The 25717-nt window shown below is 43.5% G+C and overlaps 1 protein-coding gene across 2 annotated transcripts; it reads right to left on the bottom strand.

Annotated features, from left to right (window-relative positions):
• Positions 1-846: 846 nt before the first annotated feature.
• On the bottom strand, positions 847-24921 carry LOC124619263 (NF-kappa-B inhibitor cactus). Of its 2 annotated transcripts, none has more exons than XM_047145529.1 (6): positions 23853-24921; positions 23643-23748; positions 23109-23361; positions 3719-3810; positions 2871-3128; positions 847-2068 (listed from the first exon to the last, which is right to left on the bottom strand). In XM_047145529.1, the coding sequence occupies exons 1-6, from the start codon at positions 24557-24559 to the stop codon at positions 1991-1993; spliced, it is 1494 nt and encodes a 497-aa protein (XP_047001485.1). In that variant the 5' UTR covers positions 24560-24921; the 3' UTR covers positions 847-1990. The 2 variants fall into 2 exon arrangements, with proteins under 2 accessions (XP_047001485.1, XP_047001486.1); XM_047145530.1 differs by having other exon boundaries at positions 847-2065; positions 23853-24920.
• Between the last annotated feature and the right edge of the window lie 796 nt (positions 24922-25717).

The following is a 25717-nucleotide window of genomic DNA, read 5'->3' on the forward strand; positions in this document are numbered from 1 at the left end:
AAGCTGAAGCCTTAGCAGCAACATAATGTCGGCATATCTACTTCCAAGAAGTAAAACTGTACATGAAAACTAATCTCATAAATGCATAAATAGTTTAATTTGTTTTTTGTTTTTGGGCAGTCTAAGAGTTGAATTACAGACATTTGCTATGTAGAGCAGTATCTAGCACGGAATTATCCGCTGATTACTAATATCTCAACTATCACACCACACATTACATAGTGCCAATGACAGTATGACAATAATTACTATTGTCAAAAATTTATTTCCATCTGTAAAATGTCACTTTTGTTTTGCAACGATTGGGATCTTTTTTCCCTCCTTCTAAGGAAGCAGAAAGAGAGAGTGCTAACTATGATTCAGGTCATGCAAGCATGTACTGCCTGAAACTGTTTTTAATAAACATTCACGTATTAAACCGAGAAATACTAGCAAGGTACTTGACACGACACTATCTTCATCTATGTTTTGCAAACGCAAAAATATGTAACCTTCACAATGGTCGGTCAATATCATTCACCTTGGTAATGTGTCAAGATAACAGAAGATGCTGTAACGTAACAAATAATGATTTTAAAAAATTATTTTCCCAGTCTTTGGACTAGGCCCTCTAACATAGCTGAAAAATTAGTATAGTTTTACTTGGTGACATCTAGAGACAATATAACCTTTGTTAGAAAAATAAATGAAACTATGGATTGTGATACAGCACTTATGCTCTTCTTCGTAACAGAACAAATAATAGATAATTCAATGTGGGCACCTTATCAGACACTTGAAGTTACATACAAATAGATTTTGCCTCTATGACAACAACAGTTTAGGAATGGGGAAAAACAACACTCATTATAATTAACAGCATTTTATTCAATGCCTCTAGCTTCATCTTAAAATAGTTGCACTTACATACCAGTATTTACAAGATGATACACAAAAATATGTTATACTGACTGGCAAATACAAGTTCATATAGAAACCACAAAAATGTGGCTTCATACAACGTGTAAATATAGATTAACACTTTAACAACTTACTAAAACAAACAACAATTACTTTCCACAGGCAGATATCACAAACTTTAACAGTAATTCAGTCATAAGTTATTTCCCAAAGGTTAACAACAGTATAAGGCAGTGACAACTTCAAGTTTTGAACTATCATTTTGCCTGCAAAAATCTGCCTGCTTCCTGAACAATATACAATGAACTTTGCAACACTGATTGTGCATCTCAGAAAAAGACGCATAAGTATAGGCATTAGATGAGTAATAAATAACAATGAGCACCGAATTGTAATGGACAATGTCACTTTGAAATGCGTGAAAATGTACAGTATGTATATTAGTTTAAAATATGCAGGTACAGTTCTTAACAAGCAGAATATCCCTGCGAACAGTTTGCTGCTGAACAATATCTCAGGAAAAGTCACTGAATCACATTAGAAATATGTCTTTAAGACCCTTACAATTAATTTAAAATTACAACTTTCATAACTGCAAACAAACAAATTTATTGGCAGTGAAACCTTTTCCTAGTAATGAGCCAAATAGAAATTTGTAACCAGATCTTTCATCCCGAGACTAGAATGGGATTCAAAGGGTAGGAGACGGATAGAGCAGTTCATTTAATGTGGAAGAGAACACGATACTACTTTCTCATTAGTGCACATTAAGCTGCCAGGATCCGGATAAGCATTCTAGAACAAACTAGAATGACATAGGTAACAATCCGACCATCTTTTCCACTTTTCTTTCCACTTTATTGGACCAATAATTTATACAATCTCTGTAGTCCTCTGATCCCAAAGTACATAGTTACTCTCAAATAGTGATTACCAGAGAATGGCTGCCAAAACACTGAACCAGTCCATCCACCACAAGACAATTTGAGTATGGCACAGGAGTCATCTTCCCCAGTTGCGTACCTCCTCAGTCACAACCGAGCTGGTGGCTCACTAAGCCACATGTAGCCCGCAGTCTTTTCGTGCCTCTCTAGGCAGTGATGTCGACGGGCTGCCCGTTCATTCTTAGACTGCTAAAACCAATGTCGCGCCCAACCTGGTACATCTGCTGGTCAGAAAAAAAAAGAACACAATCAGTTCCTCAGATCTCAAAACACCCCCTCCTCCTCCCAACAGCCTAAAAGCAGCACTAACGGACAAAGGACCCATTTACACTGAACAAACACACTACATACAGGACAGTCAAATAAATAGGAATGGCAGATTTGCACAAGAAATACTGAGCCAAAACGTGAGCACAGATTACTTCGACCTTCATGCATATATATTACACACCATAATATATGGTAAATAAATATGAGAATGGTAACATTCTCAGGATGTGCAGCAGTAATTGCTATCACAGATGACAACTCAAGAGCCCTGTCTTTCAAACTCTTTCATTATATTGCTTGTACCTGTGGTGTTAATCAAATTTGTACTCTTTCATCATCAGGTACAACATGAAAGGATGCAAGCAGGAGTAGCTACTGTAACATTCACCACAAATGCATAATTTGTAGTAGTTTCAGCATCTCCTTTGTTCCAGCAACATTTGCTTAAGGAACATGGGACGTCTCAGTATTTTAAGCCATGTCTGAGACTTAGATACACGCCAAAATACTTCTGACCAAAAGCAAGAAAGACAACTCTTGGGAGATCTGTAAGTGCTACCGATGTAATGAGTTATATCTGTCCACACGTGACAGTCTCACTACATCAGCCTACCCATAAACCCTGAAGGGACACTAAAACCCTTCAAACTTTGCACGGGAGCCTCACGACTGTGCACAGAGGGACCCGAGACGGAGCAAAGGAAAGGGCACAGTTCCCGTGCCAGATCAGGCGGCAGCTCCAGCGCGTCTGCTCACCTCAGCGTCACTGTCTTCACTATCTTCTTCGTCACTCTGTTCGTCATCCGGTAGCGGCCTGGGCTGCGCGCCGTGCTCTCTCAGCTGCCTCGCGAGCGCCGAGTCTACGGCAGCTGCCAGTTGGTAAGCGGTGTAGCCGGCGTACGTAGCTGCCTCCAGCTGCAGACCGGTTGCCAGCTCCTCCACCAGGAAACGCGCCACATGCGCCAGGCCCAGCTCGATGCACAGGTGTAGTGCTGTGCGACCACTCTTCCCGTCCTACAAAACATACCAGAATTCACTGCTTAATTCTACATTTTTGGGTGTCAAATTACACTGTGGTGTAAACTGTCTCATATCTTCAGTCACTAGCACAAATACCACCAGGTAAAAATTGTAAATTTAACATTATAGTGCCCACAGAACTGGAACAACTAACACAATAGTGCAATATCACAGCTGTAAAGCTGACTATATATAGTCATCCCCCTTATTTTCCAGGACGTTTAAACAGTTTACTCCTGGAAAGGTGCTTGAAACTGAAGCCAAGCACTTTAAGAATTATGCATGCAAACAATGTGACGTAAGTACAACCTCAAAAACGTTGTAAAGTTAAATATGGAATTGTGTAACTTACACTGTGTTCAATGTTTTATAAAGTGTTACTAAGGAGAGAATATTTGCCTCTGTCTTTAATAGGAATAGAAATGCAGAACTGTCTAGTCCTTATAATAACATAAGAACTCTGATTTCCTAAAACAGCAATAGTTGCTGTATTCCTCATGAGTCTCAAGGAATATGTTTAGTTTAGTTACGCATTACTGTCAATTAACTTTTACAGAATTCACGCAAGTATATCGATCACTTACTTTGGCATTGATGTCTGCACCACACCAGACAACCAGATGCTTTATGACTTCCACATTGCCACTCAGTGCTGCCATGTGTATACACATCTGACCTGCAACAAAGGAGAAAAAAAAACCACGTTACTTTGGAGTCTTGGACCCTGACTGAATTTAGGACAGTGTATGTCCCACTTAATTGGTTATTTACTTCTATAGAGAAAGTGTCACTGAACTACAACAATATGACAATGCAGTAGCTAGAAGGCTACTCTTCGATAACAGTTACCTGACCAAGTTTTACGTTATCTCATATTTCATTAAATGAACAGAGCTTTGTAACCAAGTATCAAGTGGTAAGAAACAACAATGGAAACTGAATAATGAACTTATTATAGTGGCTTCCGCCAGCTGAGGATAAGAACAAACGAATGGGGTACTGGGGAGATACTACCAATGGGCATCACCGTAACTATTAGCAGTTCAGGGGCAGCAGAAGGTGAGTTCCTTACTCAGCAGAGGTTCAAGACAAGAAAATTTAAAATTCTCCCGGTAATGACAGACGTGGTGAGCCATGGGGCACGCGCCATAACCGAATCGGAGTGACGTGACGAGGGCAGCATTCCAGAACAGGACGAACCGACAAAAGCACGCACCCGAAATAACACGCGCCCAACGATGCCAAGGCACAACGGGTAGCAGCAGCTGAGTCAGACACCCAGGTATTCTGGGACCCTCGCCTCTGCCAACCGACCATTTACTTCTACAACACGCCTCTCTCATCAGAAGTGATGTTATCTTTGTCGATCGGATGCACAGCGCGAAACTTTCCGATGGACAGACTTACTCCTACACGCTATAGTGTAGTAATATGTGCCGCTTACACGTAATACTAACGTAAAACATAACAAATGAGGAAAATACGTCGTTTTTCTATCACAGCACAGTTCCTGTTCTGGTAGAGGTAGTAGCCACACAAAACCTTAATGCTGACATGCGCTTTGTGGAAATACGCTTCACACCCTGTTCAATCTGCTTCAGAACAGATCGATTTTCACTAATCCAAGTTTCTGCAAGCAATGGCATTTGGCATTTGATTGCGCGTGCGTACGGATGAGGTGCTGGCGTGGACAAGCAAACGTCGGTTTTGACGTAATCTCCGTGGCGGAGTATGGCAAGAGACATGAAGCAATCAATTACTAATTGGTAGAAAACTTTATTCGAGTATATGACAGTCAGTTTTCGTTCGTGAGATTAAATCTCAACCGTGTCACTGTAAGGCAAAAAGAGTTGTCGCGTGCATACTATTTTTAACGAAATTCAATACAATTTACAGACATTGATTAAAAACAAATTTTCCTAGAACCAAATACAGAAGGGGAAGAAATTAGGATATCTACTGCAGGTAGTAAGATATGAGGTATGTGAAGTCGAGTCTTTTACGCGGTGTTACAGTGGTACGAGTGGCAGTTTCGAACAATCCTCCATCGACCTGAATTATTTATATCAAATCATTTGGATATATATTCAACCGAAGCGTAACTTAATGTGAAATGAGTTTTCCGTTCCATAAACCAGTCATTACACTGCACACTAGATTTGCTGCTCATCTTTCGCAACACAATGGAAAATCGTTATCGTCCACGCTCCACATATCTGAAGCACTCTGTTGGGTGTACAAGGATTTTTTGACGTATGGAGGCGCTGAGAATTTGCGCATGCACAAACCACGCACACTATACCCAATAATACCAATCTAGTGGGTCCGTCTGTCGCACGTATTACGCGGGTAGTGTGAGTGACGGGAAACGAGGACACCCTTATCATACATAAAGGATTCCACTGAAGCAGTGAGTTTATTCATAGTCTCAAGACTGCGCTTTATCAGGCTCAATTGGACAAGTGAGAGTCGGAAACAGAACTCCACGTGGAACATGCGCAAGCGTTGCCAACTGCTACGAAGCGGGAGCAGAAGCATGTGGGTACGTGAGCAAGACAGAAAACTGGCTACGCCGCATTGTATCCTCGCTCCCCTCGTGTAGCTGTCTTGAAAGCGCCAAGATCACAAGCGGTCGTAACACGTGTGAACTATTAAGATATCGAGAAACGTGCAGACCTTAAAATCCACACACGTGCTTTTATTTTAGGCCATACGATATGAACGGCGTAATGATATGACGCTCTTAGTTAAAACTTACAACCAGAAAATGTGCATAAGAGTGTCGGTGAGAAACTGATGTCAAATCGGCCAATCTGTACTTCCCACTGGAGGAGAATCTCTGTTTCGCTAATACATTTTAGTGCCAACCCGTTTCCCTGCTGTATGTTTATACGCAAACAATGAGCGTTATATGGCTAAACGCCATAGTTACTTCAATATATCGGTAGATACACGTGTTAACAGCACATTCTCTGTAAGCTATCACTTTCAGAAAACAATAGCTTAGGGACACTGCTTCGGGCGTGTCCACATCGGGTGGCGCTATTAATGGTTACGCAGATCATCGAATTGCATCGGGACGGCTATTTGATTACCAATCGATAGTATTCAACATGCAAAAGGGTACGTCGCACTTCCACCATTTACTAGGGATGGGAAAAACATAGGTTAAAACTGATGCCGATGTTTTAGTTCTGAATAACGGTATTTTTCGGTAACTGTTTAATCTCCATTATAAGAGGTATTTTTATTTTTTATTGAAAACAGGGTATAGTATCGATATATCAATTTACCTCCGCGGTGATGCCAGAATTTTTGCTTTTCATAAAACTCTCTTTAAAAACAAAGTTTGGTTGGAAGTTCTGAGGCTTCTGGAAGACAGATATTGTCTTTGAATGATATTGATGAAAGGAGTCTACTTACGAACCACGACATTATAGAGTATTTATAAACAGAATGGACAATAAATACTTGCCTACGGATTAATGGATTACTGAAAATTTAGCTATTGTTACGTTATTGTTCCTGGTAAATATATTCTGTCTACTATCTAAATTGTTTAACTTTTAGAAAGAGCATTTTTGGTTTTGTCAACAAAAAATCAACTGTATTCACATTCCCATTAAAAATCGAAGATACATATCTGACTAATAAACATCGAAGTAATAAAGAGAAAAAGCTGCACATTTTACCCGAAAGCTTATTAAACGTCTGTCATTTCTATGAAATAATACAAAACAAAGGGAGTTATGCCAACAATAACAAAGAATTCATTCATAGCTTGCAAGAAAAATATAACTTAGCTTATCTGCCGCGCGCGTATGTGTGTGTGTGTGTGTGTGTGTGTGTGTGTGTGTGTGTGTGTGTAATATGCTTTTGTCTGCTTGTATCCCTTGGAAATGGTTTTCAGCCTTTAGCATTGAATATTCGCTTTTCCATAGTAGTGATATATTCGATTACAACACTACTTTCGAGCAGAGATTTAAAAAATTAGACTCAGAGGAGAACACTGGTGAATTTCTGTAGTGTTCACCCCGTCTCGAGAAAAGGAGCAAACACTGGACAAAGTTTTTTTTTCTATTTACCCATTTTATTTGATATTTTTGTTCTATATCTCTTGGAACTTACAACGTAAAATTCTGCAGGAGAACTATTAAATCTTTGTTCCATGTCTACTTTGCTTGAAATATCAGCAATTTCAGAAAACAGTTATTCATAACGGTTTTTAACTGTCAAGTACTCGAGATGAATACAACAGATGTGAATGAAAAACGGTTGGTCAGAAATAACCGCCATCCCTGTGCTATGGGTGCACGGTATAGATTCGCAACGCTACGCCCTAGCGCTCATGTCCGCCATAGTTCGGGAACGCAGCTGCGCTGTTCAAGGTCCGGGCAGCACACGTGGACACCAGCTGCAGGTTGTTTTAACGGTGCAGGTGCGTCAGAGCCGCGCCATTCAGCTGCCTGTGGGAAGTCCGAAGCCCGCTGCAGGGGACAGGTTTCCCATTTCTGCGGGGAAGGGAGCGACGAAACAACAGCCGTCACAGGTTTTCCCACCGGCCGTCAGCGGCAGCAAACAAACTGCTATCAAGCACTTGCAATATTCCCCAAGGCTTGCCTGCACTCAATGGCCGGAACTTTGCAATCCACTTGCCGGTCAACAGATGGGTATCGCACACAAGTAACCGCTCTTCAATCTTCTCCCAAGTGACGTACAAAAGGCATTCTGAGTTGAAATTGTCCCAAATTATACACTGCAGGTGGCTTGAAATGACGAGTTACGCGACTAACAACGAACACCAAATGGCTCTGAGCACTATGGGACTTAACATCTATGGTCATCAGTCCCATAGAACTTAGAACTACTTAAATCTAACTAACCTAAGGACATCACACAACACCCAGTCATCACGAGGCAGAGAAAATCCCGGACCCCGCCGGGAATCGAACCCGGGAACCCGGGCGCGGGAAGCGAGAACGCTACCGCACGACCACGAGCTGCGGACGAACACCAAAGGAATGGTCGACTGGACCAGCATACCAAGGTTATTCGTAGTCACTTAACATCTGCTCTCAACAAAGGAACAAATATATTAAGGATAACAGTACGATTTTTTTTAACTTTGTTTATACATACCAACGGGTTCACCCGGCAGAGTATTGTATTCTTTACATTACTTCGGCAGACTGAGTTCGTCACTGAGTAGCTTGTTTACATAGAACAGCCTGCACCACACAGCAAAATAAACTAACGGATTTGAAATACAAAAAAGCACTGTAATGTTGCTGGAATTCACAAATTCCTTTCTGATGATTTTTTCCCTTCATCTTCCATCTATTCACTTCTTCCTGCAATGTCACACGACTAGCAGTAAAGCTGGTTTAGTAACCGTGCTCCTGTGAAAAATTAACATCCAGACCGACGACAATACTGGGAGGGGCAAGTTGGGAAGAGGGGGCTACAATATAATACAAAAAGTATTGGCCGAAGTGAATATGACACTGTTAAATCACAAAGTATGACCATATAGCAAACAGCAATGTCGGGGGAATTTGTTATGTCCTGCACGTGGATATCAAAATATCCGTCAAATTGGCCTGTGTAAAATTACGTAAAGGTGCCACTTTATGTTGTACACAAACTTGCGTGTGTAATTATTATGAACTACAGTTCCCTTATGCCACATTTTGAGTCGAAGTTTATTTTCAGTACGGGATACCGAACTCTTTTTATTCTTTGGGATAGCACAAGCAATCTGCTCAGACGCTATTTCTCTTTTACTTATACATCGTTGCGTGTATGCGTTTGTGTTTCCTGTCAGTCATGACCTGCAGTACAGGTGTGAAGTCCAAAATGGAATTGAATGCCACAGGTCAAAACACATCGGCTCGTTCCTTGTATACCAGAAGGAATTTATCTTATTAAATGGCGCGTATGTTGAATTAAAACTGAAATATGTGGTCAAAATTCCTGATGGATTTATTTGTCCTGTACGCGCAGGCAATCTTATGTTTAATTCCAGTCCTGCATCTGTGAAGAAAACAAATACCGTGATAACCAACCAATCGCCACCGCAAACTGAATGAAATCTTGCACAGTACACTCATGCGCCGTAGCATTCCACAGTACTACTAGTAGTCCACACTTAGCACTAGACAGTGTACGGGCAGAGAAGGGGGGCCGGGGAGGGGTGCGTGAATGTGAGATGCGGCCGTGATGACGTAAGCCAGGCGCTGCGCCGTTCACATGCGCTCGTGAGCATGAATGGCGCTGTACCCAGAACTCTTAGAGACAAACAGTGCCGGGAACTGTGAAATCCCACCGATCGTCAACATCCGCCGCGTCCGGAAGTGGCGACCGGACTTGGGCGGAACAGTTCTGTGGAACTGCCCTTGGGAGTGCCGTAGGCACGGAACGCTGGCTAATTAATGAACTGCGGCCGGTGTGTTGCGGAAGCCTGCCGGTAATAATTACGCGCCACAATGAGTTCCGCCAGGCTACACTGCAGAGCAGAACAGTGAATGGCTCCGCGCTGCAGTGGTGGCGCTCTGCTCTTCCACCCACGCACCTGGCGGACCCGGAGCTCTGGCGGAGGTCACGCTACATTCAGGGGCTTCCCTCCAGCAGAATCCAGCAATCGGCCTCTCTCCCAGAGCCTGTACAGTTCATCGGACACGGATACGAAACAGCGCGGGGGACGGTGATGCCAGACTCTGCTACGAACGTCCACGCCTATCGCAGAAGCCTTTATGCTGCTATCTAACTTGGCTTAAATCTATTTCGAAAATAATCAGCATCCAGATGCATAAAAGAAATTTACTTTTTTAACCGGTTTTGCCGCACGGGATTAGCCGAGCGGTCTCGGGCGCTGCAGTCATGGACTGTGCTGCTGGTTCCGGCGGAGGTTCGAGTCCTCCCTCGGGCATGGGTGTGTGTGTTTGTCCTTAAGATAATTTAGGTTAAGTAGTGTGTAAGCTTAGGGACTGATGACCTTAGCAGTTAAGTCCCATAAGATTTGACCCACATTAGAACATTTTAACCGGTTCTTCATAAGGTTATACCCACCGCATTACTTGCGAGTGTTAACTATAAGATACATACAACAAAATGCCGTGGAGTGCCTGTACAAAATGGTATTTTCATCCAATGTCCAAACACGGTACGCAAAATCAGATAGACTAGCACTTGAAAGGATGCTTTCACGTTTCATCGACTCACGACTATTTTCCACCAGAGTTGCACAAAAATGAGTAGCTAATTACTGAGGAAAATACTGCAAAAGGGAATCGGTAAACTCTCGCATTTTTTGCGGCTGTGTATCAGAAACCTTCAACGCCTGGCCGCTGAGCGTTATAATCTAAGTTAATTAACAGCCGCGGGCTGTTGTAGCACCAACAATAGCCAAAAGAACCGGGAACTTAGAAATAGAATGAAAAAAAAGTCACACTGATTCCACCCTCTTGCCAACTCTCCTTCAAATCACTCTTCACGACGCCGTACCCACGTCTTTCACAGTTAACTACCAATGAAGAGCATATTCGGTCCAACTCGGCTCTTACATTAGATGCATCACTAACTGCTCTCGCTAGTGCCGTAACAACGTTACTCGTCCCGTCTTCCGGTAATTACCAGTCCAGGGCTGCCAACTACCAGCTCCGTTACCCGGTCGCCTTTCTACCAGACGTGCCGCTAACTCATCGCAGCGTAGCTTTCCCGTTCTCTATTCGGCTGCCAGGGATTCCCAGCGGACGCATAACTTTCGCGCCGTTGCTTTACTTCCTCTCCTTTCTCCCCCGCTAACCCGCTCACAAAAAATCAAGCCCAAGAGGCACGCCACGCTATGTCCGCTGTCAGAGGAGGAGGAGGAGGAGGAGATTAGTGTTTAACGTCCCGTCGACAACGAGGTCATTAGAGACGGAGCGCAAGCTCGGGTTAGGGAAGGATGGGGAAGGAAATCGGCCGTGCCCTTTCAAGGGAACCATCCCGGCATTTGCCTGAAGCGATTTAGGGAAATCACGGAAAACCTAAATCAGGATGGCCGGAGACGGGATTGAACCGTCATCCTCCCGAATGCGAGTCCAGTGTGCTAACCACTGCGCCACCTCGCTCGGTGTCCGCTGTCACACTCGAGGGGGCATATGCGCAGTAGGAATAGCGGAATTTTGTAGTGGCGACAACTTTTTGGCGCAAGCTACTTGCCGACATTGGCAATAGTTTGTTAGCATAGACCACATTTGGAGAGCAACCGGTGCGCAGAATATTGAAAAAAGCAACAACAAACTTACCAGATCTATACCACAACTAAAAGCAGGGTGAACACCCTTACAGCTCCTAAACGAAAGAATCCACACAGTAGCTTCGCTCATCAGCCGTACCTTCCATGGGACTGTTTGCGATAATGTACAACAATTATCTCGCTCGTCAGATATATATTTAGTGCTTCCTTTTCACTCCTTCCTTCCAATGATCAGTCAAAAGCAGCACTGGAAACTGACATTACTAAGAGACGACATAAAAATAGTCATCAAATGTAATCATATTCTCAAAGTGATTGTTATCGACTTCCCACCCTCCGTTACCTATTTAGCATTTGCACTCCGAATGCTGTCACTTATTAACTCTTGCCACTGCCTCAGAAATACGTCGACAGTGGTGGCACAGTACCGTGGCGACAGCCTCCAGACGGGAGTCTATGAAAGGCCTCTGGTGGGCTGCTAGCCGGCTCTAGCAGGCCTACTTTGGCGCAGGAAATCCCTGGCGCCGCGAGTGGGTGGTCGGAAAACCCGCTCGGACCTTGGTGGCCAGCGCACTTCCTTCTGGCGACCAGAATCACAATCGGCCGCCGCTGGCGTTCAAACGCGGAAAACGACCCGCCACCTACAAGGCAGCAGTCTCCTGAATAGGTAGAGCTGCAGCTTACATAATGCTCTGCACTTTTACAGAAAAAAAAAAAGATACATGCAATGTAATCAACCAGTGCTTTGAAATAAAACATCTTACAGGCTAACAACGTTTCCAACGAAACTAGAAAATACAAGAAATACCCCCGTACTGACTTGACAATGCTAGAAGATGGCGCCATTATTCTGTACAGCTTTCTGGAGGATTCGAATTTTTTAAATACAAAATGCTTGTTACTGCAAACGTCTGCAAATTTGTGGTTGCCCATATCGCGATGTTAAGAGAACAAGTAGAATCGTAATATTCCATTTACTTTTACAACCTGCACTTTCAAGAATGAACTCTCAAACTGCCATTATTGTACAATATCAGTTGTGGAGTATTTCAGAACAAATGAAAATCTGTGCCAGGCCGGAACTGGAACCCAGATTTCACGCCTGTCGCGAGCGATCGCCTTAGCCACATCCGGTGCCTGAGCAGACTTCCTCCATCCTCGCGTCTCTACACTCCCTTGGGCGCACACTTCACCATGATCCTCACACATGTAGAGATTGTTTTCTCTCCTCACACTGCCTTGCCATGGCATGAAATACTTGCGAACAACCATGCGTGTGCAGTAGTAAAGCAATATTTGTACCTTTACTTAACTACCAAAACTAAATTCTGGAGTGTCACTATGAAACATTTGGGAGTTCGCCGACTATTTCTTTTCGTCTCGAAGTCGCAGCTACGGCCTACATACAATATAGTATCAACAATTTGCCCGTCGCGATGACGGCAGCCAGTGAGACGCAGCGGGAAAAAAAACACGCAGGGAAATGTCGTTATCGAGCAGAATACATAGGTGCCGACCTCTTGCTCGAGCTTTGGGTTACAATCTTGCTTGTCTTTAAATTAGTGCTCGAATCGGAACAAAAGCCGACCTCAGAGAGAGGATCGAAGTGTTGATTGTTTATGATTAATGATACCCAAAACCTGATTACTTTATTAAGACTGATAGCTGTCCACGAAGGCTAGCATGTTTGTTTACTTTTAGTCTGAATAAGAACCCATCCAGTCACAATTTCTTTGGCTTTCTCACTTCAGTACATGAGAGCAAGATAGCCGTTAGAGGAGAATGTATAGAGCTGCATTTTCTATGGTAATTGCATCACGTCTTCTACTGAGCACTTGCAGGCGAACAGGAAACGACTGAACACACACACACACACACACACACACACACACACACACACACACAGAAATATCTATTACAGCAGGCGCAGGGTAGGGACCTTTTACAGCTGCTGGAAGCGGCAGATGTGCAGCGAGAGGCCTGGGGATTCCCGAGACCTCGTAGGGCTTTGCGGCGGGGAGGGGAAGTAGGGGAGGGCTCGGACGACCCCGCTCTCACCTGCACGCCACAGTGCGGTTCGCAAGTCGCGCGCCCGCCAGCGAATTGCGGCCACAGCGATCTCGGTGCACGTGTACCGCTCCGATACACCAACTGGCCCCACAACTCCATCAAAGACATCCATCTACTGCGGTAGCTTCACTTCCTTCACGCTCGATAGCACAACAGCAGCCGTCAGCGAATACCTCCCTATGTAGCGCTCGAAATATATCTGGTAGCCACAAACTATACTATCTCTCGCCGGATCGTTAAAGCTTGCTTATTTGCGTTGGCAGCAGGTACCAAAAGGCCAGTTAAACCTGGACCTCGTTAATGAAGCGTTTGACTGGGTACCATAGCCGTACATGGAAGTGGGAGAAGCTGTCGATTGGTAGTTTTCCCGCTCGTGCAGCATGGATGTGTTGGCAACGTATGTGCAACTGCATTGTGAATATCCACGCAGTAACGTGGGCCGTACTGAGCTTGCTTTTCTGGGATATAATAACCTTATCTAGTGTCTCTGTCTCTTTCCAAAATTCTATGGCATAAGTAAACCCGCCACACCGAAAAAAAACCTTACAACGAACAACAATCGTAAAAGGGGTTGTTGGGTTACTGCTATGGGATATTTCTGTAAACTGTTGTTACCCTGAACCGTTATAGGCAACTGTACAGTCGTAATTCCGCTCTCGTTTGTGAAATGAAGCAGATGCCATGAACAAAACAAATTACCTTCAAATTCTTTCGCTGTCTACTTTTCTGTTTAATTCACGGTGTACAGATTTTCTGAATTCTCTATGGAAACGCCTTAACAACTTTATGACATGGAACACAGAATTAGCTAGAGCAAAACTCCAAAATATCAGCATCAATAGCACAATTCTACCATAAACATAGCACACAATGCTCAGTTCAAATATAGCAAACGCCTGTATACTTAAAAACTGGATAATACAGTGACATTCTCACAGAATTAAAAATTTGGAACTCACAAAACGTCAACGAGAACATTTAGAAATGTGACAGTCTTCTATATGCGTTTAAACATACGAGCATTTTCAGATATCAGAAAACAATAAAGATATTTGATGCCAGTACAACACATTAATCATGAGTTATAGTGAACCAGCGTAAAACCGGGGAGAGGGGAGGGGTGTTCTATGTCCATCTTTCGAAATTGTATTCTGGTCAGTTACTTTATATATTAAGGTTTTCAAAAAATATTGTTTTTAATGAATTCTTCTACCAGATTCCATATATGATTTTAATTTTTCAGATATATGTAATTCAACACTTGATGTGTCAGTAGAAGATGTCTCTTCCTCCAATGAATGTCGTGCTCAATATTTCCAGGTTCATGTTCTACCTGACACATCAGTATCTCTTTAAAGTATTTTGTGAGCGAAAGTCAACAACAATAAACGAAACTCCAATTTTTTAAATTTTTGTGGTGATCATAAAGTCGGAGTATACGTTATAGAAAGTTGACTGGTACTGCTGTGTGTGAGCTGGAATGTATTTCCAGGTTCTGGACTCTACTTTCACATCAGTACATCTCTACAAATTTTGATGTTAATATAATTCAACAACAATTAGCGAATTTTTAAAATTTTTTTGGGTGTGCATGATGTACACACCGCCCCTCTCGGGTAATACGCGTTATGGAAATTCCTTGCTATTGCTAGTGTTAACCGCAGAACTAGCAGGTAGCTAACACAGGCCTTCTTTCAAGTGTTTTGCAAATATTCTCCACTGCACCCCCACGTAACAACTGCACGCAATCTGTGTGTTAACGAACTGAGTCGCTCAGGTTATCCAACCACAGCGAGAGCCCGAACGTTAGAAATCAAATTATTCCCTCCCGTGCCGCCCCTTCTCCTCTCCCATGACAGAAGTACCAATTCAGCATCAGTCTGAAGAAATTTAAGAGGTAGAATCGTACAGGATATAAGACGTTGGCACGCGCATACGAAACGGTGTTGTGACCGCTCGGATGACGGGTACGCCGTGGTCGAACGAAACAAGCGAGACACACAGGGTGTGCCGCAGAGGGGGTGAACGCCCGCAGCCGGATGCGGCACACGCCGCAGCCTGCAGACTTCTCGCCTCCCCAGCCAGCCCGTCTCAGCCCACCGGTCGATACTTCCAGCAGCGCGGCGCGGCCCATTGTATTGTAAACACGCGCATTCCCGACGCTTGCGTCATTGCCGCCCTGCCACGTGGGCGAGCAACGCCGCGCCAGCGCAGACACACGGCGTACGTTCCGTCGTACGTCCACAGTGTTGGGTGCTTCCAACTTCAGCTTTCTGTATCGACAGAGATGCTTCGCTCAGCTGTTTATCCTGCGTTTCCACCCCTGCCTGGTAAAGCTCTGCATTACGTAAAAACTCTGCTCAAGTTAGGCATTTCTTATAACTTAATAAGGCCTGGCACCCGGGCAAGAATGGAAAGAATCGTGCCCAATCTCATCCGTAGTAGAACTGTTAAAAGCCACTATCCTCAAATGTTTTGGAGACTTTCCGCCAGTGCGGAGCTACGAATGCTGTTTAGAAACATGTCGTGGACAATTTTTTTGGGGGAAGTGGCTAATCAAGGGCGCCTATACAGCAGGCAAGAGGGCCCAAGCACCCTCCTCCTCCTCCTCCTCCTCCTCCTCCTCCTCCTCCCCCCCCCCCCCCCGTAGCTCTCAGGGAAAGGATAAAAAAATATAGTGCAAAGTTATTATCTTCAATAAAATGACTGAAAAGTCAGTATTAAACACCGTGCCCCAGGTCTTGCCCCTCCTCTCAACAAACGCGGCTCGCAGGAAAGGCGTTTAGTATCCATCAATATGTTGTGCAATGATGGCGTTATTGCAGGTTCTAATAACTAGGGTGTTACGACTCCCATATAACTATCGAAGGAAAGAAGACGAGCGTGCGCAGTTTTCAAAAATGTGTGTGAAATCTTATGGGCCTTAACTGCTAAGGTCATCAGTGCCTAAGCTTACACACTACTTAACCTAAATTATCCTAAGGACAAACACACACAACCATGCCCGAGGGAGGACTCGAACCTCCGCCGGGACCACCCACACAGTGTGCAGTTTTACTGAGACGAATAACCATGTAACATAGCTGCGCTTAAGTTGAGGAAGATGTGATAAAACTCATATCAGGCAATGGAAATATTGGAAGGTACTGATGAGCGAACAAAAAGAACCACGGGTTCTTGTATGTCACATGGTCAATCAAACGATCGATCTGCACCAGATATCGAATGGGCACAGTTAACCGCCAGTCTTAATTTTGACCTAACAACTTTCACTGCCTGTCAAGATTCATCAATTGCTCATCACGGGACCAAAAATTAGGATCATAAGTTAGCCAAAATACATTGAAACCCAAGCATGTCCTGCAGGCGAAAGACCAATTGATTACTTCCAGGAAGGTAAATAGTAGAATTTGTTCAGATAATCCAAGTAGGAGACACCTCTAGTTTAACAGGAAACTAATGGAACGAGTTACAATGGACAGATATCAAGACTATGCCTACCTTCCGCGTGAATAAGCAAACAAATCGATACTGCTCTTATAACAACCATGGTGTCAAGCGCACTGGATGCCATACAGGGATACAGGCAAATTACTACTAATTATCTCCTCTGATGGAAGTGCTCAGTTGACCGTTTACCAGCAGTAAGTCAAAGGCTACACCGAAATGGTACTTCTCGCCAAGGAGATTTGGCACGCGAATCGAAGACGAGAAATTGCTGAGTGAATCCCCCCCAACAGTCGCTGGATGGCGCCGCCTGGCGGAACGTAAAAAGCAAGCGGCGAGGACCTCGCTTCAGCGAGGCCTGGCTGACTTTGCGTCACGTCACGTCGGCCCGGGGGCACCCGATGGGTGGCCGGCAACCTCGGACGCGGCGGGGGATTCCCGCACTGCAACGGGACCAACCGGCGCAGCCCTGGGTCAGACCACTTTCGCAGTCAATTACCAGCCGACCGCCTTCTCCCGCACTCGTGGCACGGCGAAAATGGCTCATCGCCGTAACAGCCAGCCAACATGCCGGTATCGGCGACAGAAACCTGTTCCGCAGCCTTCATATCCAGGTCGCGGAGCGCAATGCAAAACTTGGCGACAGAAATACGCCGGCTCCAGATACCCCTGCCGCATACTGCGTTACATTACTCAGCAAAGCAACAAGCGTGAAGTTCCTGCTGGTATTATTACCATTAAATACCGATAACTAAGTAAATCATCTCGCTGGGAAGAACTGACAGTGAATTGCTGCTCCTCCGCACTAAAGAAAACATCCCAGTCACACCTATTATGTGGTGCAGCGGAAATTTTACGTCTATTTGCCTAGAGCCTTCACCGCTTAACAAACATACAACAACGAAACGAGTGCACAGTAGTGGGTCAGCGAGTTACAGGCGGTAATTTGAATAATAGAAGGGTTCGATTGACACAGGATCCGGAGGCATCAGGGAATCGTCAATTCCGTAATGGAGGAAGACCTATTAATAGGCATGAATGCAATGATCAGTTTCAAATGTGTGTAAGTTACGAGAAGCCAGATGAAGAGACTTGCAAGAGACACGAGCAATGATACATCAAACCACTCTTCAGACTCATTTACAACATGTCAAGTGAAGGCCGAAGAATGCTAAAATATTTGAAACAGGAAATAAGCAAAAGTATGGTATTATGTGACACTTGGAATACTTACGAGGGGTCGACTGATTATAATTTCAAACACGCTGATGAAAATTCTATATTGTGGAACGACACAAGTAAACGTTGTCTTGTTTAACAATGTGCAGCGTGTTATAAACTGGAAGTAATTCGGTACCTTTTACAATAAAATCTGCTACATGTTGGAGAGCACATTTTGCAATAACATAAACGGGGAGCCAAGCAAAACATGATGCAACTGCCCAGAAACACTGGCCGGGACATGCGAGCATATTGGGAACGTAACTTGCGAGTCAGGCTGTAGCGAGCTCACAGGCCGTGGAAAGAGCCCAGGCACCATCGTGGCGACACGACCGCTTGCGAGAGCTCGCCGGGAAAACCTGGCTGGCGGGAAACAGCGCAGCAACTAGGTTATCCACGCAATGCCCAGCTCTGCGGCCCCCGTAAAAAAACCCTCTGGGCCTCTCCGCCTAGATAGTAACTCGAGTTACGCGCCACGGACGCTTCCGCATCCACGCAACTTGAGTGGGTCCCAGCACAGACAATTAACATCCCACTCAGCGCCCTTGTCGCTACAGAAAACCAAAACTGCTGCAATATGAATTTATGATCAGGTGTATTTCCACGATTAGTTTCTTATCTGATACTTTCCCATTTCACATCAGATAACAGCAAGGCTCGATAGACTTTTGACGAGGTTGGACAAACCCATCGTCCACCTAGAAACAAAGGAAAACGGCAGTGGAATAACAAGTTGACGTGCAGTGCATTTGGAATTCCCTGACGTCCGCTGGAAACGGCCCGGCCCCTTTGAGTCAACCAAAAGACAGATAACTGTTACGGTATATTAATAATTTTTACTTATGGACCGTCTGACAGCAACTGAATAAAACAATTTTAATGCCATACGCGTTTCGCCTTTATTTTCTGCAAGGCATCATCAGTGGCCTGGAATATGTACATATGTTAGCTATTTTATTTACATTTTTGTCATTGTGCCTATAGGTTATAAACAGTTCTGGTGGTTGATATTTCCTATTAAGTAGTAATGTTTTGAACTGTACTTACAGGTTGCGTGGACAATTTCCTACATATTACACTCCTGTTGCATTTTTGGTGTTGTTGTTCTTCTTATGAACGCCAATTTGCGGTTTTTTTCCCCATTCCACAACACTATGCACTGAACGCTTGTTTTAAAGCAATGTTTTGGTTTCTGTTGACGACTGTCAAATGTTTTTGCCAAACTTATGAGTGTAACTATTGAAGTATCTGTGATCTGTTCGTGTATGCATTTGTGTGTGTGTGTGTGTGTGTGTGTTTTTTTTGGTGTGATATATATTTTTTTTGTGCTGTGTGTGTGTGTGTATCTCCTGATGATGTGGGGAAGAGTTTTCTTTTTTTCATTATTTTTTGTTTTATGTTATTTCCTTTACTATGTGTAGTAGGGAGCCTGTGCTGATGTGTGTTTGTTCATTTATCACATGTTTGTTTTCTGCTATGGCTTTCTGGATGTGGAAGTTTTCTTGCATTTGTATAAGATGTTTGTCATGGTTGCTTATTCTCATTATTTTCATTTCTTGTTCCATGTTTGTAGGATGATGGTTGTAGTGTTTTAAATGCTCTGCAAATGTGGAATGGTTTGTTTCATACTTCCAACATCTGATATGTTCTTTGTATCTTGTTTGAAAATTCCTGCATGTCATGCCTATGTATACTGCATCACAACTGACATTCAAGTTTATATATTCCTGATTGTTGGAATTTGTCTCTCTTGGTAGCTGGCTGGCTTAGGTGTGATTGAAGGGTTTGCCCAGGCTTATATGCTATTTTGAAGCCCTGTCTCTTTAGGATGTTTGCAACTCTGTGTGTTAGTTTATGTGTGTAGGTCATGGTGTACCATCTGGTTCTTGTCTGTGTGTTGTTGTCATTGTGTGTGTTTGTTGTGTGTGTTTGTAAGTTTTCAGCTTGTGAGTTCTTTTGTATTGTGGAACTGTTGTGTTTTTTTTATTAGTGTTTTTATTTTTTGATTGAGCTTGTGTACCACATGTTTGTCATACCCGTTGTTCCTAGCTATTTGTATGATTGTACTCATTTCTTGTTCATAGTTTCTCTTGCTGAGTGGGGTTCTGTTTAATCTATGTAACATGTGTCTTAGTGCTGCAAGTTTCTGGCTGTGGGGGTGGCTGTATGTGGAATGTATTATTGTGTCTGTGGCTGTTGGTTTTCTAAAAATGTTAAATGTATGTTTACCATTTTCTTTTTTAACTGTAATGTCAAGAAACTATTTGATTTTCTTTTTCTTTTTCAAGTGTGAATTTTATGTACTGATGAGCTTTGTTTATTTCTGAATGGAGTTCATCTATTTTTTCACTTGGCTCATCTACCAGACAAATAATGTCATCCACGTATCTGTACCAATATAAGATTTTGAAACTTTCATTTGTGGTTATCTTATCAAATATCTGATATCCTAGGTGACTGATGAAAATGTTTGCTAGTGTTCCTGATATTGGGGATCCCATGGGCAGTCCATCAGTTTGTAGATAATATTCTTTCTCAAACTGAAAGTAGTTTTGTTCAGTTGTCAGTCTGAGCATATCTGTTATTTCTTTTATTACATCTGTGGTGAGGTTGCTGTGGGATGAGAGATTTTGTTCTATGATTTCTATTGTTTCTGTGATAGGGATGGAGGTATACATATTTTCTATATCGAATGAAATCAGTGATACTGTGTGTGGTACCTGTATGTTCTGTATGTTTTCTATTAGGTTTCTTGTGTTTATCACTGTTCTGTTTTATACTTCATAGTGTTTTGTAACTAATTTTTGGAGGTGTTTGGCTATGTGGTATGTTGGGGCTTTCTTGAAGTTGATAACAGCTCTCATTGGCATTCTGTCTTTATGTACTTTCGGTTGACTGCGGAGTGTCGGTGCTTGTGGGTTTTTCTGTGTTAAGTACTATTTCTGTTTGTCTGTGAGTGTATGTTCAATGTTTTTCAGTGTTCGTTTCACATTTGCCTGGAATCGTGTAGATGGATCTGACTTCAGTTTTTGTATGGCGTTGGTGTTTATGTATTCCTTGGTTTTTGTGATGTATTGCTCTTTATCCGTGAGTACTGTTACATTTCCCTTGTCTGCTCTTGTTATTAATACGTCTGTTAACTTTTGTGATTCTTTGCAGAAAATAAAGGCGAAACGCGTATGGCACTAAAATTGTGTTTTATTCAGTTGCTGTCAGACGGTCCGTAAGTAAAAATTATTAATATACCCTAATATTACATGCAACTGAGGAAGACAGGACTATAAAAGTTGAAGATGACAGATAGCTGTTGCCAATGACCACTGGGGAGTTCCTGCAAGCCGGCCGCGGTGGCCGTGCGGTTCTAGGCGCTACAGTCCGGAACCGCGGGACTGCTACGGTCGCAGGTTCGAATCCTGCCTCGGGCATGGGTGCGTGTGATGTCCTTAGGTTAGCTAGGTTTAAGTAGTTTTAAGTTCTAGGGGCCTGATGACCTAAGATGTTAAGTCCCATAGTGCTCAGAGCCATTTGAACCATTTGAGTTCCTGCATTCTTGGTCGTCTAAGGACAGGAAGCGGCGGGCATTGTGGAAGGCGACGCACCATTACTGCGGTACTAAGAACCCGGGTTGACTGCTACCTCTTTCACAGTTCCTCCGGTTACTCACGCACCGGTCATTTCAGCTCTGGGAAGTACACGCCTACACACAAGCTGTTTTTTCCAGTCAATTACCTACACGTGGCTTGTTCAACTGCAGCTAGCCATACAGTTGATGTGTATTCCCAGCTAATGTTTAAACTGGTAAACACTATAGTGTAGCCTCCATCTGCTTGGAATAATAAACAATGGCCGAAATAATAATATCAACGATAGGGAAGAACGTCTATAAATAAAATACTAGGGAAAGAACACTGTGGGTCTGAGGTTGTTACTGTTTCAAACGCTGAAACTGCAGGGAACAACTGCCAACAATGTACACAACATACAGAATTAATAGCTTCATTGGCGGGTATGGCACGAATCATTTCTCCTTGCAAGAAAGGCCAACAATATATCCTCCTACTACCAAATGAGGCTCATGTCAACAATTTGCACAGTGCTGTTTCATTTCCACCCACGAGTTAATCCACTATAGCATGATCAAAAAACAATAAAAAAAGCGTTCTCTACGTATATTTCAAAGCTGTACCACACTTTTTAAGAACATCTCTGATGATAACGGTTACTGATACACATAATATGAAAGAAGTACAAATGTACTGGTCAACTACGCAAACGGAAGTAAGAGAATGTATGAAATACATTAACAGGTGTGGAAATAACTGTTCACACAGCTAAAAGTTCCGTAGTGGCCACTACTTTAAACATTTCGTAGTTTATGTACGATATAAGTTCATGAAAATTATCTTCGGACACTTGGCCATTATCTAATATACGATTATTGAATTCACCTGGCAATATTAATTTTTGTGATGGAATGTGCATATGAATCAGTACGGGGTAGTCTATTACCACAAGCGGTATTTGGCATTCACATTCGGTGGCTTCTCCAGTTCTGAACCACATAAATACCTTTCAACCTAACCTACGCCTTGGGCCACTCTACAGAGCAGTCACCACAATCAAAATTTCAGGAGGGAGGAGCAAGGGGGAAGGGTCTGGAGGTGATGTTGCAATATCACAGTATAGTTGTAAACAATGTACACAAACAACAACAACAAAAATAGCAGGTGCTACTGAGCTCTTTTCCAGCTCTTTGGAATGCCAAATTGCTGTTCCCCATGAGGTCGAAGTCTGCCGAGGTAGTTAATGTCAACAACACAAAACAATCAACATGTAGCAATTATGCTGTTGTGAGAATGAAATAAAAAAAACCTACGCCATACCCAATCGAAGGCGTGGAAGAACAAACCTACTACACAATTTCCCATAGGCCCTTCCAAAACAGATGCGACATGTGATAGATAATGCAGTGCGGTGCGGGCGTGCTGTGGACTCACCGTCGTAGTTTCTCTCCTCTAGGTCCTGCGGAACATGGTGCTGGTACGTGCGATACCTGAGGCCTGCCATCGTTTCTTCCGCCACAGTCACAGGCTCAGTAAGAGCGCGAACACAGTCAATGTCGCCATTGAGGCACGCTAAATGCAGAGCAGTGTTTCCCGAACGATCACGAATATCCACCGTCGCACCCGCGACCACAAGCCTCCGGACTATCCTTGGCTGTCTCGTAAGCACTGCCAGGTGCAGTGCCGACTGTAAAGAAATGGTAAAACATTGTTACTAATACCACTGATTTGGGATAAAAACAACTGCTGATGGAAGCAAGACGTTAGTTCTATGCATCTAACCTTCTTAACCTGTTTAAAGTAAAACGGCAGCACCATCTTAACATTGTTTACACAATACGACCAGTCTATCGTTTTAATTCACACGATAACCTAGCCTACAGAGGCGCAAGACAGGAAGTCTTTAATGCCAGAACACTAAAACAAAATGTCTAAAGACTAATAACGAAAAAGAAAAGAGAAACATACCTGACATTCGTAGTTTACAATATCTAGGAAGCATGGGTGAGGTGCCATTTGGATGAGAGCGTACACAACTTCAATAAAGCCTTGTATAATTGCAATATGAAGTTGCCTGCAACCAAAAAATTACAGTTAGTATCTCCCCACCTTCAACACACATGACAACAAAACTAAGCGGCTAGAAAAAAACAAAAGAATTACATTCAAACAACTTACGTGTCGCCATCTTCATCCTGTTGATAGTACAGTTCCCACGCAGGTGCAGCAACAGGTTGCTGCTGCTGATGATGATGCAGCTGTTCGGAACTCTGTTGCGGCTGCGTGAGAGATACTTTACTCGTCGGAGACAGAGGCGAGATATTCGTAAAAGTCGTCGCCACCGCCGAATCCCGACTCCGAGACTTAGAGAACGGGGCGTTCAGGTCATTTGAAGGGCCAGAATTCAGATCGTTCGTAGGGCTTATACTGAGACTACTGAACTGCTCGTTCACGTCAACACCACTGTCCAGCCTCATGGAATCTTCCTTGTCCAGTCTCATACGGCTCTTTGAGTTGTCCTCTAACCTGTCCTCAGAAACTGACTCTTGTAATGCACTGTCTGTAAACTTCCTCGAACACGAAATGTCATCGGACGACAAACACTGTTCAGAAACTATATTCGCACCCGACAGAAAACCTGAATCAGTCCTGCCTGAATCGTAGAGGCAAGCACCGCTGTCCCCGTAGTTCTTCATGCAACCGGCAGACGACTGCTCTTTGCTGGACAGCACATCTTGTCGTTTTGCACTCGAATACAGATGAGGTTCCACACCCGTCGATGGCTGAACTCCATGGGGATACGCCTTGGCTCGAGCGGAAGCACAATCTGAAACCAATTCCGCTCTGTCAGTACGACCAGACGACGGTTGCTGTTGCGGCCACATCGTTACTATTCACTGCGCAAGCATCCCAAGAAAACGCGCTGCACACTCAAACTCCTCTCCACACTGTATCACTACAAAGCAGGCACTATCTCGTTGCAGCACTTCCAGAACAAATGTACGAAAACGGATGTATAAGGTAGCACAGCCGAAATTTCATAGAAAGAAACACTACGAAGCTACTGCACGCCTGGTCATTCTCAAGTCACAATGTACACAAAGTGAGCGAAACACTTTCCTGTCCTCCAACAACACTACTGCTCCCTTCCGAAGTCAGTAATGCTCTGAGCAGCTCGCCGCAGGTCCGTGATATTTTTCTCCGACCTTCGGGACTTCGCACGACCTTTCGACTATAGCCATGTACGTCTGCGCCTATGGATCGCTCGGGCGGCGGTAGTGGGGGAACTGAGGATGGAGGGGAGGGCGGTACGGGAAAATCCCACCAATGGGCGGAGCTACGCGGACAGCTCGCTGCAGAACTGTCGTCATAATCCGAAACTCTTAAGTGGCAATCATCAGGACAAGGGCATTTCGCAGAGAATTTTATAATCGGTATTTCCACTGTCATCAGGTAAATACTATTCATATTGCGACACAAACAGACAATTAATAAACGCTCTTGGCGCGTAATTTGAAATTAACTGCCTCGCAAGAAGACTACTTGGAGATTAATTCTATCGAATGTTCTGTCATCTACCAATTTTGGTGACAAATTCCCAAGGCTTCAAACAAATGCAACGCTGTTACCCGGTGAGTACGGTTACTCCTTTCAAGCTATTACACGTACAAAACTTCTGCATTTCATGTTATTTCTAAATTTTTTTAAGGAAAATATAGCATCGCCATAAATCGATGGTGACTATAAGTAGTTTTTAGATGAAATGTACTGTGCATTATTTTAACATAGCGCGAATTAAACTCGTGTTATCATGAGAGAGTAAAAAAACACGAAAGGAACTTTTAGTGCACGAATTCAGTTATTATTAGCTTAAGAATAATGCAGTTGTGATAAAGTAACGTGTCAATTGTTTAGCAACTATAAGTAAACATTATTACTTAAATGAACAACAGTTCGTTAACGACTCCCGTGCCGTAGTGTCTCCGCGACGATGCAGTGAACGCCGCTGCCATCTCTCGGCCGCAGCGTGAAAACTGTGTACG

This window comes from Schistocerca americana, chromosome 6, assembly GCF_021461395.2.
Source record: "Schistocerca americana isolate TAMUIC-IGC-003095 chromosome 6, iqSchAmer2.1, whole genome shotgun sequence".
Lineage (NCBI taxonomy): Eukaryota > Metazoa > Arthropoda > Insecta > Orthoptera > Acrididae > Schistocerca > Schistocerca americana.